General features: G+C 41.8%; 1 protein-coding gene across 1 annotated transcript; it reads left to right on the top strand.

Moving 5' to 3' along the window:
* Nucleotides 1-1870: 1870 nt before the first annotated feature.
* LOC111879323 (uncharacterized) lies at nt 1871-2329 on the top strand. Its single transcript, XM_023875777.2, has one exon. It carries the CDS (start codon nt 1871-1873, stop codon nt 2327-2329), a length of 459 nt encoding a protein of 152 aa, XP_023731545.2.
* The last annotated feature ends 14726 nt before the right edge of the window (nt 2330-17055 follow it).

The raw sequence follows: 17055 nt of genomic DNA on the forward strand, positions 1-17055 counted from the left end.
CACCCTCCTCTTTCTTTTTTCTTTCTATTTTTCGCCATGGCTATCGCTCAAGGTTCAATCCCTACTTCTTTTGAGTTCGTCACACTTCAAGAGGCATATGGACTTACTCCGGCTGATGGGGTGGAATTTCCTGTCTCCGACTCTTTGATTACTCGACCTCCTCTCGGGAAGGTGGTTGTTTACCTGAAGACTTTCGACGCTGGTCTTCATCTCCCGTTGACCGACTTTCAGGAGGGGATACTCCGCCGCAGTGGGTGTAGCGTGCAGAGGACTCCCGATGCTATTCACAAGGTGGTGGCTTTCGAAATGATATGTCATGCAAATAGCATCATGCCCGATTACTTCGTATTCAAGTACTTCTTTCGGTTTGCTGCCACCAATGACAAGTATACTTTCTCCGCCCGTCGGAGGGGGGGGGGGCATAATCTTGTTATTGACAGTAAGCCGCCCAAGAATTTGCAAGACCGGTGGTTGTGGGTTAACCGAGATTTACTCAGCGGTGAGCATCCTCGAGCGACAATGCCTTCAGACACTATTCCCAAGCTGTTTCCTCATAACTAGGTGACTGCAGATCTCCTGCGTTCTCTTTAGGTGGATGTTGACATTATGTCAGAGGTGATTCTTGCTGGTGTCGGAATGAGCCCTAGTTGGCACTCCCGAGGGAAGATGCCTGTGTTCTACACCATCTCAAAGGGTAAGTTGTTCTTTCCTTTCTTCTTTCTTTCTCCTTCTTCCTTTCTACTTTTCTCCCCCCTTTTTTCATATATGTTTTGCTTAATAGCTATTGAATGCTCAGTTTCTATGGTTTCTATACTACGGGGTCGCTACCAGGGGAAGCTGGAGCACCGTGTAGTGCCTTTGTATGAGACTTTGCCTCCTCCCTGCTGCTTGTCTGCTGTTATCCCGGTATCCCCTCAGCCCGTGGGTAGTTCGACCGCGTCAGAGAGCCACCCAGGTTCGCACACTATAGTTACTCCTACAACTGCATCTCCTGGTCCTATTGGGCCGACCGCTGATGACGTGGTAGATAGCAAGGTTGGGATAGTAACCAGCGCTCATCGGATTGCCGGAAAAAGGAAAGTCGTGCAGGTGATGAGCGGACCAGCGCCCGAGGGTGGTTCAGGACCCGTTGGTCGGCGGGTAATGCAGCGACGCGGTTTTATTCATTTGTTATCTTCTCCTCCCTCCGATCCAGGGGATGTGTTGGTGATACTGATGATGACGTTCAACAGTCTGAGGGTATTGAGAGGGTGTCTCATCAGCCCCTTGTTCCGATTTCTGTGAGTATTGGTGTTAATCCTCCATCTCCAAGGAGTAGTCCGGAGCGGCTGTTTCAGGGGCATGCCCCTACTATTCCTGTGTTTATCCTGGGATGGAGTTTTAGACCCGATTCTCGTTTCTCTGTGTGCTCTTCTGCTTTATATTTTACCCGACATGCTCTCCTTCCAGCCACCATGGATGACATGGATTCCTTGAGCAATTCCGTTTTGGCCCACAACCTTGCATACACCACTGCGCCGGCTATGACATATTTAGCCGTCGGGTCCCGTAGTGTGAAACGGTTTGAAGATTTGGAACGTGTGCATTCTTCCCTGGTTGAGAGTGAATCTACCTTGAAGAGTAGGGTGGCGGATTTAAGTGTTATCGTTGTTCGGATTGAGGATGAGAACAGGTCTTTGGTTTCAGGGAATTCAGTGTTGGAGGATGTGCGTGGTGTTTTGGAGGTCAATTGGAGTCTTTGACCGAGGAAAATGGAGGTTTGATGATTCAGAATGGGAGCTTGGAGCGAGACATTGTCGATGGCGAGCGGGAGCTAGAGGTGCTGAGGGCGGACCATAGTTGGCTCCTCTAGGTGGATCTTGTACGTGTGATGGACAAACTCCTTGAGCACCCTGAGTTCACTGGTGGTATTAGTCGCATTCGTCATGTTGCTTTTGTTGTTGGCGAGGAGTCGGGTTGGGAAAATTTGAAAGCCCAGGTTGATGTTGGGACGTATGATCCTTCGGCTAGCGACTCATGGTCTAGCCATTCTTCAGCCTTGGATGATGCTTTACTAGCTTTCGCAACTATGGATTTCATTGGTTTGCTTGGATTAGGTCATTTGGACATTGTTGGGGTGAGGGCATTATGTACATTTGATGATGGTGAGGAATGTGTGGGTGAGTTAGTTGTAGGGACAGGTGGTGACGGTGTTGGCAGGAGTGGCGGTGATGGTGCTGGTGGGAGTGGCGGTGATGGTGCTGGTGGGAGTGGCGGTGATGGCGTTGGTGGGAGTGGCGATGATTGTGCTGGTGGGAGTGGCAGTGATGGTGCATGTGAAATTGTTTAGAGCTGCCCTTTCAGGGTGTGAAAAATTGTTACTGATGTTTCGTTCTTCTTTTTCTTTGTATCATGTTGTTTTTTGGATCCCTTGTGGCCCCTAAGGCCTTTCTAATGGTTTGAAGTCTTTGTGAACAAACAATAGTTTGGCTCTGGTTGTTTTTCTATTTTGTTTATCTAATCATGCCTTATGTTGGGCTAACTTTATGTTAGACTTGTATATGTGCGTATGTATGATTCTTTTGTTCTTCCATGGGTTGCATCTAGTATTCACAAAGTATCCTTTACGCTGTGTTTTGCTAGCATGTAGAATTTGTCTATTGAATTATGTACAAAAGAAAATGCATGTTTGTTTATATAATTCTTACGTACAACTGTTCATATTTTGGTTCCCTACTAGACTACTCTAAGCGTATGTTGCTTGGTCCGGGTGATCAGTCCGGCCACGGGATGTTTTTTCTTTTTCCCAACTATCTAGGGAGCTACTCCTTTGCTTTAAAATTGAACGCCTCGCCTTCCCTTTTGTATAGGGTTGGGCATGGCTGACTTCGTTTTTTCGTAAAACATAGTCTCCTAATCGGAATGCTTTGTTTCTTACTCGCTGATTATAGTACCTTTCCACTCCCTTCTTATGGGCGGCTTGGCGTATGCTTGAGCGTTCGCGTCGCTCTTCCAAGAGGTTCAAGTTTTCCCTCAGGCCTTCGCTGTTTTCATGCTCCTTGCAGTATTCTGTGTGTATTGATCATCTCATTATTTCTGTCGGTAGCATTGCTTCAGCTCCGTAAGATAGGCAGAATGATGTCTCTTTCGTGCTGGTTCATGGTGTGGTTCGATATGACCAGAGAACCTCCGGTAGTTCATCTACCCAGTTTCCTTTTGCTTTGCCCACCCGTTTTTTGATCCCTTGTACCAGTGTCCTATTTGACACCTCTGTTTTCCCGTTAGCCTGAGGGTACGCCACAGATGTGAACCTTTGCTCTATTCCCTTTTCTTTACACCAATCTCTAAAGGGGTTTTCCACGAACTGCAGGCCATTGTCGCTGATTAGGACCCTTGGTATCCCAAATCTTGTCACGATGTTTTTCCAGGAAAACTTGATTACTTGCTTCCCATTGATGCATGCCACTGGCTCTGCTTCTATCCACTTTGTAAAGTAATCGACCGCCAATTAGGAATTTTACTTTCCCACGTGCTTCTGGGAAGGGACCGACTATATCAATTCCCCATTGGTAAAAAGGCCAGGGGCTAACTATGCTTGTTAACTTTGATGGCGGAACTTCTTGCGTTGGCGAGAAAGTCTGGCACTTTATGCAAGTCGGTGTTAGCTCGACCACGTTCTGGAGTATATTTGGCCAGTAGAGGCCCATGCATAATACTTTACCCGTGAGCACTCTTGCTCCCTCATGAGCTCCGGCCGACCCTGCGTGGGCTTCCTTTAGGGCCAACTTTCCTGCTGCGCCATCTATGCACTTGAGCCACGGGGTCGTATGGCCCTTCCTATACAGCGTCCCTTTTATCATCGCATACTGTGGAGCTCGTATCCTCGTCTTCCGAGCCTCCGCGTGGTCGTCAGGAAGTATACCATGTTGTAGGTAGTCTATGATGGGCGTCATCCAATTGGGTTGTGCTATTGATAGGGAATTGACATGTCGCTCATCGATACTCCTTTTTTCAGTACTTCCACCAATACCTCCTTTAAGAGGTGTCCGGAGCATGTTGATGTCGGTTTGCTGAGAGCATCTGCTCTCCTATTATTTACCCTTGAGATTTGTTTTTGATGGGTTTTTGCCATATGAACATTCCTATGTGCACATGCAAACCCTAATGCTTAGATCTAGGTTTCTCTAATTGAACATGCATTGAATCCAAGACTTCTAATGGCTAATAGAGTATAATAACAATAAGAAATCAGAATTAGAAGTTTACCTTGAATCACTTGCTTGATCTCCTTGTCCTTGGAGCTTTAGAGTCACAATTGTCACTCCTCTAATGGCTTACAAACACCAACTAGCAACAGGATGATTTGAGAGAGAGGAAAGGGGATCAAAATCGGCCAGTGTTTCTTCTAAAGTATAGGTGCCGATTTCCCTTGACCCCTAGGGTCTATTTATACTAGTGAGGCTCCTAGGGTTTCACCCTTAAACCCTAATTGGATAACTTAGGCTCTAAGTAATCCAATACCCTAATGATAATCCTTTGGACGATTTCAAGGCCTATCCATAGTCCTTAAAACCACCCCCCTTTATCCATAAGGAATTTATATCCCAAAGTACAACTATCATTCTATTGACAGTTTATGCCCCTTTATTCAATTAATCTCTTTAAGTCACCAAATTAATTCCTAATTAATTTATGACTTATATTAATCAAATAATAATATTATTATTCCTTATATGATTCTCATAATATATTAATAATATTTCTTCTCTCACAATAAATCATCCTGTCAAGTTGCTATAGTGAAGGCAACCCAAAAGGACCATGCACAACCGGGTCAAATACTTGCCTAATATAGTTGCAGCCTTAGACACTATTCCAACAGTCTCCCACTTGGATAAGTCTAGTAACTATATACCCAAGTATAATCCGATTAGCAATCGTAGCTCTCAAAGACGCTGTCAAACTCTGATCTTATAAATATGTCCTTTAGATAAGGGATCGTACAGTCCTCTGTTTAGATATCATGCTGACAATTCTATGGAACCAATTTGTCTAGCATTTGGTTTCTCGATCTCAGATTTATTCGACATAGAACTTAATCGAACACATCAATTTAGTTCTGACCGGGCCCGGCACATAATTCAAATCAAATCCTCGAGCGGCCGAGATATCGCTTTTACCCTCTTAGGATAAAAGTAACAGATAAACTTCGACTTATATGCATTTAATTATTCATTAATCAACTATACACAACAATGCGTTTTATAACATCAAGTTACTGATGTGGTTTCGCATTATCAATGTACAACCAATTAACAAATAACAAACCATATATCTTGGTTTTAAGACCATATGATATTATCGTCTTGCGATCATCCTTTTTATCACATTCCATAAGATGATTCCAGCAAGCGCGGGTTTGTTCCAATGCTCAAAACCAGTTCATAAGCACTCATGAACGTTGCAGCAACCTTTTATTCTGTCTAATACCATTTAGACAGTCTACACACCATTTCATGACAATCTTCATTCATATCTACTTCCAACATATGAACGATTGTGGACAATTTGAATAGTTCGATTATTCTTAATAAACTCAATTATTCTGGAAGTCAAAACATGCAAAGTGAAACAATAGTTAAACAATTAACATAAGACAGTAACATTACTCATAAATAATACTCTTTTATTTAATCATTAAATGTTAATTACATTTATCTATTACACGTTTCTACTACTATCTAATCTATACTAATATCATCCTTCAGCCCAATACTCTTAGCATGTTGCAAGTGCTTAACCCTGCTCAGTCCCTTCGTAAGCGGATCTGCTGGGTTATCTTCTGGTGATATCCTATTCACCACGAGTTGTCCTTCTTCTACATGATGTCTAATAAAGTGATATTTTCTGTCGACATGTCAAGATCTACCGTGATCTCTCGGTTCCTTGGTCAAGGCAACCGCTCCTTCATTATCACAGAAAAATCCAAGGGCTCCTTTATGGTAGGTACAACTCCAAGATCACCGATGAAGTTCTTCAACCATATTGCCTCCTTCGACGCTTCGCTCGCTGCAATGTACTCTGATTCACACGTTGAATCAGCTATGGTTTCCTGCTTGGAACTTTTCCAAGTTACTGCTCCTCCATTCAGGGTAAAGACCTAGCCCGACTGCGAACGGTAGTTGTCCCTGTCGGTCTGAAAGTTGGCGTCACTATACCCTCGAACCTTCAAGTCATCACTCCCTCCGAGGACTAAAAGCATTCTTTCGTCCTCCGAAGGTACTTAAGGATATTGTTGACCGCAATCCAATGGGCTCTGCTAGGGTTCCCTTGATATCTACTAACCATGATCAAAGCAAAGGCAACATCAGGGCGTGTACAAGTCATTACATACATGACTGAGCCAACTGCGGAAGCATATGGTACTCGGCTCATTTCTGCTATTTCAACTTCGGTACTCGGACTTTGAGTCTTACTCAACTTGGCATTACTTTGTATTGGTAATTCTCCCTTCTTCGAGTTTTCCATACTAAAACATTTCAGTACTTTATCTAAGTAAGTGTTCTGACTAAGTCCTATCAGTCTCTTACTTTGTTCTCTCACTATCCTTATTCCCAGAATATAGGAAGCCTCTCCGAGGTCCTTCATAGCGAATCACTTCCCGAGCCAGGACTTAACCTCCTGCAGAGTCGGGACGTCGTTTCCTATGAGTAGTATGTCGTTGACATACAAAACGAGGAAGCTTACTATACTCCCACTGGCTTTGACATATACACATGATTCATCTTTGCTTCGTACAAATCCAAACTCTTTGACTTTCTCATCGAAGCAAAGATTCCATCTGCAAGATGCTTGCTTGAGTCCATAAATGGACTTCTCAAGCTTACAAACTCTATTCAGATGCTTCGGATCAACAAAACCCTCTGGCTAAGCCATGTAAACATCCTCAACCAACTTCCCATTAAGGAAAGCGGTCTTGACATCCATTTGCGAAATCTCATAATCATGAAATCCGGCAATCGCTAGCATCACTCTAATAGATTTTATCTTCACACCTCGTGAAAAGGTATCATCATAGTCAACTCCGGGAGTTTGAGTAAAGCCCTTCACAACCAATTGCGCCTTATACGTGTGTACGTATCCATCCACGTCGGTCTTCTTCTTGAAGATCCATTTGCACCCAACAGTCTTACGTCCGGGCACATTATCAACCAAATTCCAAACTTGGTTGTCATACATGGATTGGATCTCGCTGTCTATTGCCTCTTTCCATTTCGCAGACTCCGGGCCTGCCATGGCTTCCTTATAGCTATTAGGTTCATCTAAATTTATTAGTGTACTATCACTAATATATATGTCCCCTTCGGTAGTAATATGAAAACCATACCACTGGGGTTGAACTCTAACTCTTTCGGAACGTCTAAGAGGTAATGACACGTCAATCGGTTCAACCGGAGTTTCCTCCTCGGGTTGAGTGCCAGCGGTAGAGGTTCCTTCATCTATCGACTCTTGAATGTCTTCAAGCTCGATTTGCCTCCCACTGTCTCCTTGGCTTATGAGTTCTCGCTCTCTGAAAACTCCTCTCCTTGCAACAAAGACAACATTGTCCTTCGGTCTATAGAAGAGATATCCAAAGGATTTCTGTGAGTATCCGATGAAAATACATTGCTCACTACGAGGTTCGAGCTTGTTGTGAGTATCTCGTCTTATGAAAGCCTCACAACCCCAAACCTTGATATGTGCCAATGAGGGAGCTTTCCCTGTCCACATCTCGTGAGGTGTTTTGGCAACCTTCTTAGTACGGACTCGGTTAAGGATATGGGCGGTAGTCTCTAAGGCATACCCCCAGAATGAGATAGGTAGTGAAGCACGACTCATCATAGAGCGGACCATGTCTAACAAGGTTCGATTACGCCTTTCTGCCACACCATTCAATTGAGGTGTCCTAGGTGGCGTCAATTGTGAAATTATTCCACACTCCTTGAGATAGTCGTGGAATTCAAGACTTAGGTACTGTCCTCCTCGATCGGATCGAAGCATCTTAATTTTCCTGCCCAATTGATTCTCCACTTCATTCTTGAACTCTTTGAACTTTTCAAACGTTTCTGACTTTTGCTTGATTACGTAGATATACCCATATCTACTATAGTCATCGATAAAAGTCACATAGAAGCGGTTCCCATCCTTTGTGGTTGATCTAAACGGTCCACATACTTAGGGTGACCTCTTCTTTGTTCATGTGGTAGGTCATCCTAAATTGATTGTAACACGGAGGCAAAGAGTGAAGCACCATGTCGATTGCCAAGTCTTCCCCAAAGTTAACATTCAACTTGCAAAGACGATCGACATACCTTTGCATCTTTTGCAGGTGCACGGTTTGAGATTCTCCATGACCCATTTTGGCGGAGATCATGTTAGTGAAAATCACGTAACGCTCCTGCCTTGCGTTTTGGTGGTATCTCTCCAACAAGTCTTGGTGCATTTCATATGGATACATGTCCTCATAGGACTTTTGGAACTCGGCGTTCATTATGGCTATCATGATGCAATGAACCTTCGTTGCATCACGTTCATGAGTCTCAAAAGCAGTCATTTCAGCCGGAGTAGCAATTTTTGGGTTGATTTTCTCGAGCTTCTCATCGAGGACATACTCCTTGTCCTCGTAGCGAGAAATTATGCGAATGTATCTTATCCATTCGCAAAAGTTCGTCCCATCGAAAGTCACCTTTTGGCAAAGGCTCATCAATGTGAACGAGCTAGCAGCAGCGTTGTTCGCGTTCAACATCTACAAATAGAAAGGATAAAGATAGATTAGAATTGAATCCCTAATAATCACCCAATAAGAAAATTAGGGCTAGGATCCAGCAACAATATTTACATATTAGAAAACGGATGTTGTAATCTAACATGCACACAATTTGAAGGTAAGTGACTGATGATTCACTAATTCTCCACCATGAAAACATAACTTTAAGTTCTAAATGTATTGAGAATTCGTAGGTTTGGATGAGATTCATTGAAATTTTCAATGGCATCTTTAAATCTCGATATGCCCCACTCGTTTGTGACTGGGATACCGAGGATCACAAAGTGGGTGTGAATTACCATGCAAATTCACATGGTGCCTTCATTGTAACAATCACCTATTCGATGTGCCGGTAAACCACACACGCTCCATCGAACTATGATAAACAATGAATCACCCTTTGCCACCTTTGCTTAGAACCAATTAGTGTGCCGGTAAACCACACAGGCTCCACTAACTTCTTAGCAAGGGTGCAAAGTGTAATTTCATGGGATTGCATCAATTCACTTTTCCTAAAGTAACTAAGATTGGGAATTTTGAAAAACATGTAGTTACTTTGTATTTCATATTATACTTTTAATGAGAAGATGAGGTTGCACTATCCTACTCATTCGGCTAACGACCCTCCACCGATCAAGCAAGCGGTGGGTGTGAGTGTACACCCATTAGGCGCCATTTTATAGGCAACAACCTTATACCCACCTTATAGACCGGCTTCGTGAATGATGCCTACTAACGGTAAGCCTATCATTTTTTATACATATATATATATATATATATATATATATATATATATATATATATATATATATATATATATAAGTCTTGTAATATTATATTAGTATAGGGTTGAATTTTAAACTTGTAAAATTCTAGGGTTTGAAATTTAAATTGTCTAAATTAAACTTTTAATCACAAAACATAAATTTTAAAACATGAGGGCAAGTTTTTAACTTTTCAAAAACATAGGGGATCAAATAACAAATAATCTAAATTAACATTTAATAACATAATTATCCATATTTGATTTATTTAATAATTTCTTGCAAAACAATTTACCAATTAATCAAAATAATTAATCAATTATCACATAAGGAAATAAATATTTTATTAATTGATAAATATCTTCAATTAGATTAAGAATATACTCATATATATCATAAAATCGGATTTATATTGATCTAATATGATAAAGGCAAGTATCTCAAAGATAAACAGCAAGAAATCCCGATATTTGCTCTTCCTGACGCTTGGACTCGCCGAGTCGAGCCTGCTCACCGAGTCCACTATGGGACTCGCCAAGTCCATCAGACAGAAACATAAAATTCGAATTTAGCAAGCATCAAACAAGCAACCAATGCATCAATTCAATAGAAACCAATCTAGGCTCTGATACCACTGATGGGTTTTAGCCATATGAACATTCCTATGTGCACATGCAAACCCTAATTCTTGGATCTAGGTTTCTCTAATTGAACATGCATTGAATCCAAGACTTCTAATGGCTAATAGAGTATAATAACAATAAGAAATCAGAATTAGAAGTTTACCTTGAATCACTTGCTTGATCTCCTTGTCCTTGGAGCTTTAGAGTCACAATTGTCACTCCTCTAATGGCTTACAAACACCAACTAGCAAAAGGATAATTTGAGAGAGAGGAAAGGGGATCAAAATCGGCCAGGGTTTCTTCTAAAGTATAGGTGCCGATTTCCCTTGACCCCTAGGGTCTATTTATACTAGTGAGGCTCCTAGGGTTTCACCCTTAAACCCTAATTGGATAACTTAGGCTCTAAGTAAACCAATACCCTAATGATAAGCCTTTGGACAATTTCAAGGCCTATCCATAGTCCTTAAAACCGTCCCCCTTTATCCATAAGGAATTTATAGCCCAAAGTACAACTATCATTCTATTGACAGTTTATGCCCCTTTATTCAATTAATCTCTTTAAGTCACCAAATTAATTCCTAATTAATTTATGACTTATATTAATCAAATAATAATATTATTATTCCTTATATTATTCTCATAATATATTAATAATATTTCTTCTCTCACAATAAATCATCCTGTCAAGTTTCTATGGTGAAGGCAACCCAAAAGGACCATGCACAACCGGGTCAAATACTTGCCTAACATAGTTGTAGCCTTAGACACTATTCCAACAGTTTTATCTCAAAGCTCTTTAGGGTACTCGTGATTTGTTGTACTGCTTTGACATATTTCTCCATTCGCTTGTCTTTTGTTTCGAACTCTCTTGATACTTGGTTAGCCGCCAAGCGCGAGTCGGTCATGGCTGTGACTCTTTCCGCCCCCATTGTAACCACTAATCTGAGGTCAGCCAAGAGGGTTTCATATTCTGCCTCGTTGTTGGACATGTGAAAATCAAAGCGTAGTGCATATGTGATTTCTTCTCTTATTGGGCTAGTTAGGATCAGCCCTGCACTTGATCCTTCTTTGTTGGAGGCCCCATCTGTGTGAAGGGTCCACCGTTGGTTGGCCTCTTTCTCCGAGCACACTTGGTTGTGTGCCTTGGTTGCTTCCTGCTGGAGTTCTCTTGGGACTTCAAGCAGGAAATCCGCTAGGGCTTGCTCTTTGATGCTTGCTCTGGGGTGGTAGGTGATGTCGTGCTCTCCTAGCTCTATGGCCCATTCCTCAAGTCGTCCTGATGTCTCCGGCTTTAGGAGTATTTGTTTGATCGGGGAATTTGTCAATACCTCTATTTGGTGGCCCTGGAAGTACCGACGGAGTCTCCGTGCTGCATAAACTAAGGCGAGCACCAGTTTCTCGATGACCGGGTAGTTCATCTTTGGTCCCTACAGTGCCCGACTCACTTAATAATCCGACAGTTAGCGTCCTTGTCTGTCGACCGTTAGCACCGATGAAATTGCATCTTTTGATGTGGACAGGTACACTTGCAATACCTATCCGGTATCGAGCTGGCCAGAGTGGGGAGCGCGTGGAGTACTTTCTTTATATTTTGCGGTGCCGATTCGGCTTCCGCGGTCCATTTAAAGTTGTTTTTCTCTATGCATCCTTTCAGCGTGTTGAATAGTGGCATGGCTTTTTCAGCCGACTTGGAGATGAACCGACTGAGCGCGATCCGCTTTCCGTTCAAGGCTTGTGCATCTCTCAGCGTGCAGGGTGAAGGTGTCTCGTTTAGCTCATTTACCTTGATTGGGCATGGCTAGATTCCTTCCTTCGTCACATAGTATCCCAAAAATTAACCCTCCTCGACTCTGAAAGTACACTTGGCGGGGTTTAATTTCATCCTAGCCTTCTCCGGAGTTCGTAACGTTTCTTCTACATCCCGTAGTTGCATGTTCTCGTCCGAGTTTTTTATGACCATATCATCGACATAGACTTTAATGTTCCAACCGATTTGGTTGGCGAACAGGGGATCCACGAGCCGCTGATAGGTCGCCCCTGCATTTTTAGTCTAAATGGCATTTTTATATAACAGAATGTACCATGATCCGTGTAGAAAGCCGTTTTCTCTTCGTCGTTTGTATTCATCGGTATCTAGTGGTATCCTTTGTATGTATCTAGGAAGCATTTCCATCGGAAACCCTGCAAAGACTCTACCTTTTGGTCTATTTCTGGTAGCGGGCAATAGTCTTTGGGACATGCTTTGTTCAGGTTGGAGTAGTCAATGCACATGCGCCAGCTACCATCGTTTTTCGTCACCACTTCCATGTTGATTGTCTTGTTTTGATCCCCTCCGTAGACCCGCTTCTTTTGCTTCATCTCCTTGGTTCCTGGTTTTATCATCAACTTGTGTTCTATAATTCCTCGATCGACCCCTACTATGTCTGCGGGGGTCCATGCAAACACATGTTTGTACCGTTTTAGTAGTTGGACCACTGCTTCTCTTGCTTTCACAGGGAGGGTCGTCCCTACTGTCACTCGTTGATCTAGGTGTTCCCTGTTGATTACTTCTCCCCTGTCCGACAGGTCTGGTTTTGGCCTTTTGTTCTCTGCTGAGATGTCTTTTGGTTGCATGATTTCGTAACATTTGAGTTCCTTCGGTGATGTGGCCAGAACTACGCCCGGTCCCTGACTTGTGCTGAATTTGACTATCCCGTGGACCGTCGATGAGACTGCTCCGAATATTAATAGGGATGGGCACCCCAATATGATGTTGTGCTCTGAGGGGTGTCGTATGAATATGAAGTCGATTAGGGCAGTCCGTCGTCTGGTTTTGTCCTGTCTGACTAGTGTGAATGGTAAGTGGATCGTAAGTAGCGGCCATAGGTTGTGCCGGTGAATCCCGTGAGTTGGCCTGTGGCTGACCTTAAGCCTTTTTTCCATGCGTTTGACAATAGTCTAAAACAGTACTCATAGATGATGTCTGTTGAGCTTCCGGTGTCGATGTATACCCGGTGGATGACTGCATTCTTGATGGATCCTTGAATGACCAGGGGTTTGTCCCCATTCCACCCGGTTAGGCGTGGGTCGCGCATGGAGAATGTCAGCCCCTGCATTGCCTCTGTGATGTCTCGCGTGTCTTCCATATGCTTCGCCCTCTCCCTTTTGTGGTGGATTGTTAGAATCTCCAGTTTTTGCTCCATTTTTCTGGGAGCGTCTTTTGTGTTGTCTGCATCGAACTTGCCTTGTAGACTTTTGGAGATTTCTATCACATTGCCTTTTAGCTATTTTTCTTCGATTTCTCTTTTTAGCACCGCGCAATTGACTATGTCATGCGTTTGACTCTTGTGGTACTCACAGTATCGCGTTTTAGTGCCTTTTGTCGCTGGCTTCTCATCGACTGTGTACACTTCTGCCCGTCTACCCCGCATGTTGTCCCTAGAGAAAGGTCAGAGATGGCCTGGCAGTCACCTGTCTCGACTCATGAACCTGTTGCTTCCCCGGGGGTCGAAGGGAATTGCGGGGTAGTTATTATGCCTCCCAACGGAAGTTTTTATGGCATTGAGGTACGCCTACTTTGATGTTTCACCTTCTTCTTGGTGTAGGTAGCGTTCCACTCGTTATTTTAGTTCGGCACTTGTTTTGGGTTGTTAGCCCATGAGCTTATGGAATAACGATCTTGGCAGCAGTCCCCAGGTAAATATGCCTATGATTAGTCCTTCATCGTGACCCGAGACATCTAACATAGCTTTGGTGAACCTGGCGAAGTAGTCCTTGACCGACTCTCCTTCCCTTTGTTTGCACCCAATGATTGAGTGGCAATAGCCATTGTATTTCCGAAGTTGCATGAAGTTCGTTTGGAACAGGTATTACAACTGGCTGAAGTTGCTAATGCTGCCCGGTCGTAGCATTTTGAACCATGTTCTTGTGTTACCATCCAAGGTAGTGGGGAAGTACGTGTTGGATTAGTGTCTAAGGCTGTAACTATATTTGGTAAGTACTTGACCCGGTTGTGCATGGTCCTTTTGGGTTGCCTTCACCATAGCAACTTGAAAGGATGATTTGTTAAGAGAGAAGAAATATTATTGTTAATACATTATGAGAATAATATATATTAAAGGAATAATATTGTTATTTGATTAATATAAGTCATATATTAATTAAGAATTAATTTGGTGAATTAAAGAGGTTAATTGAATAAAGGGGCATAAACTGTCAAATGTGTGATAGTTGTGTTTTGGGCTACATATCCTTATAGATAATGAAGTGGACAAAATTTAGGGTTTGGGAACCTCAAAATCATCCAAGCCTAATATCTAGGAGGATCTTGGATTGCTTAGGGCCTATGTTATTCAATTAGGGTTAAAGGTGAAACCCTAGTATCCCATAGTATAAATAGACCCCTAGGGTGAGGGAAATCGGCACTCATGCAAGGCAAGAAACCCTAGGGCCGATTTCTCACCCTCCTTCCTCTCTCTCAAATCATCTTCTTGCTAGTTGGTGTTTGTAAGCCATTAGAGGAGTGACAATTGTGACTCTAAGCTCCAAGAAGAAGAAGTATCAAACAAGCAACTCAAGGTATTCTTCTAGATCTGTTTTTATATGTTATGAATTGTTTGTTTACACTAGATCTATGAATGAAAGTCTTGGATACATGCATGTTCAATTAGAGAAACCTAGATCCAAGCAATTAGGGTTTGCATATGTGCACATAGGAAAGTTCTTATGGCTAAAACCCATCAGTGGTATGAGAGCTTTGATTGATTTCTATTGAATTGATGCATTGGTGTATTGCTTGTTGCTTGAAAAATTCGATTTTTGGTCCTCTGCCTGATGAACTCGATGAGTTCCACTGTGGACTCAGCGAGTAGCTCCAACTCGGCGAGTTCGAGCATCAGAAAGAGGGAGTTTCGGGATTTCTTGCTGTTTAACTTGAGGAAACTTGCCTTAACTGTTTGGGTCATTAAAATCCGATTTTAACCATATATATGAGTATATTCTTGTCCAAACAAAAGATAATTACCAATTAGTTGAATAATAATTTCCTTATGTGATAATAATTGATTATTTGAATTGAATTGGTGAATTGTTTTGCAAGTAATATTGAATAAGATCAAATTGAGATAATCTAATTGTTAATTTACATTATTTGCTATTTGATCCTTATGTTTTGAAAAGTTTAAAACTTGTCCTCAAGTTTTTGAAATTTAGTTTTGTGATTAAAAGTTTAAATAATTTAAATTTCAAACCCTAGAATTTTACAAGTTTAAAATTCAACCTATACTAATATTGTATTACAAGCTTAATATATATATATATATATATATATATATATATATATATATATATATATATATATATATATATATATATATATATATATATATGTATGATTAAAGATGCTAGTCTTACCGTTAGTAGGCCTCATTCACGAAGCCGGTCTATAAGGTGGGTATAAGGTTGTTGCCTATAAAATGGCGCTTAATGGGTGTACACTCACACCTACCGCTTGCTTGACTGGAGGAGGGTCGTTAGCTGAACGGGTAAGATAGGGCAAACCTCTTCTCATTAATAAGTATAATGAATCTATATAAAGTAACTAAACATGTTTCATAAAATTCCCAATCTTAGTTACTTTAGGAAAAGTGAATTGATGCGATCCCATGAAATTACAGTTTGCACCCTTGCTGAGAAGTTAGTGGAGTGTGTGTGGTTAACCGGCACACTAATTGGTTCTAAGCAAAGGTGGCAAAGGGTGATTCATTGTTTGTCATTGTTCGGTGGAGCATGTGTGGTTTACCGGCACATCGAATAGGTGATTGTAACAATGAAGGCACCATGTACATTTGCATGGTTATTCACACCCGCTTTGTGATCCTCGGTATCCCAGTCACAAACTAGAGGGGCATATCGAGATTTAAACATGCCATTGAAAAGTTCAATGAATCTCAAAATCTAGGAATTCTCAATACATTTAAACCTAAAAGCTTATGTTTTTCATGGTGAAGAAGTAGTGAATGGTCATTCACTTACCTCCAAATTATTTGCATGTTGGATTACCGTATCCCTTTTCTAATGTGTAAATAATGTTGTTGGGTCCTAGCCCTAAATTTACATTTTGGGTGTTAATTAGGGACTTAATCTAATCAACTTTGTTCTTTTCTATTTGTAGATGTCTAACGCAAACAACGCTTGTAACAACCCGAAATTTCGTATCATTACTTGTAACCCTTTTCGTAATCTATTTCGATCAACCAATCGTAGTTTCCAAATTCGTTTCCGATTTAGCTATTTAATTAAGTCATCAAATTGTAATTATCTAAATTGACTTAATGGGTGTCCTAATGCATTTAGAAATCATTCTAACACCCCATTCTAGTGATCGGAACATTTCTAGAATCGACCATATCGGGTTACGGCAACTTGGCCGGGTGCGACCAAAAGCCCCGTCTAAAGCCGGTATCGGGTAGAATTTCACCGTGTCCAAATCCCGAACACTATTTAAAGTGTTCTAAGCCTTCATTTAAAGATTTTGCTTCATCTCACTACTCTCTCTCTAACCTCTCTCCTCATCATAGATTAAGGTCCAAAATAAAAATTTAGGCTCCAAATCGTAGAGGTAACCTTCCTAACTTGTTATCCAACCTCTTAAGCCATCAAATCTATGTTTAATTCGTGAATTTGAACCTGGAACATGTGTTTACGGCCAAGGAGTATGCTTGGGCCGTAAACACATAAAAATGGGGTTTTTGAGCAATTTAACCCTTCCAAATCATTATTGGGACTTAGATACGACCTTTAGGCTTACAAACCCGGACTTGGAACACCTTAAACTTGGATTTTGAGGGATTAACATGATTTTACGACCAAGGTATGTGCTTGGTCCGTAAACCCCTCAAACATG

This window comes from Lactuca sativa, chromosome 3 (assembly GCF_002870075.4).
Source record: "Lactuca sativa cultivar Salinas chromosome 3, Lsat_Salinas_v11, whole genome shotgun sequence".
Taxonomy (NCBI): Eukaryota; Viridiplantae; Streptophyta; class Magnoliopsida; order Asterales; family Asteraceae; genus Lactuca; species Lactuca sativa.

Coding starts and splice junctions, on each gene's coding strand:
- LOC111879323 (XM_023875777.2), top strand. CDS start 1,871: ATGGACAAACTCCTTGAGCACCCTGAGTTCACTGGTGGTATTAGTCGC.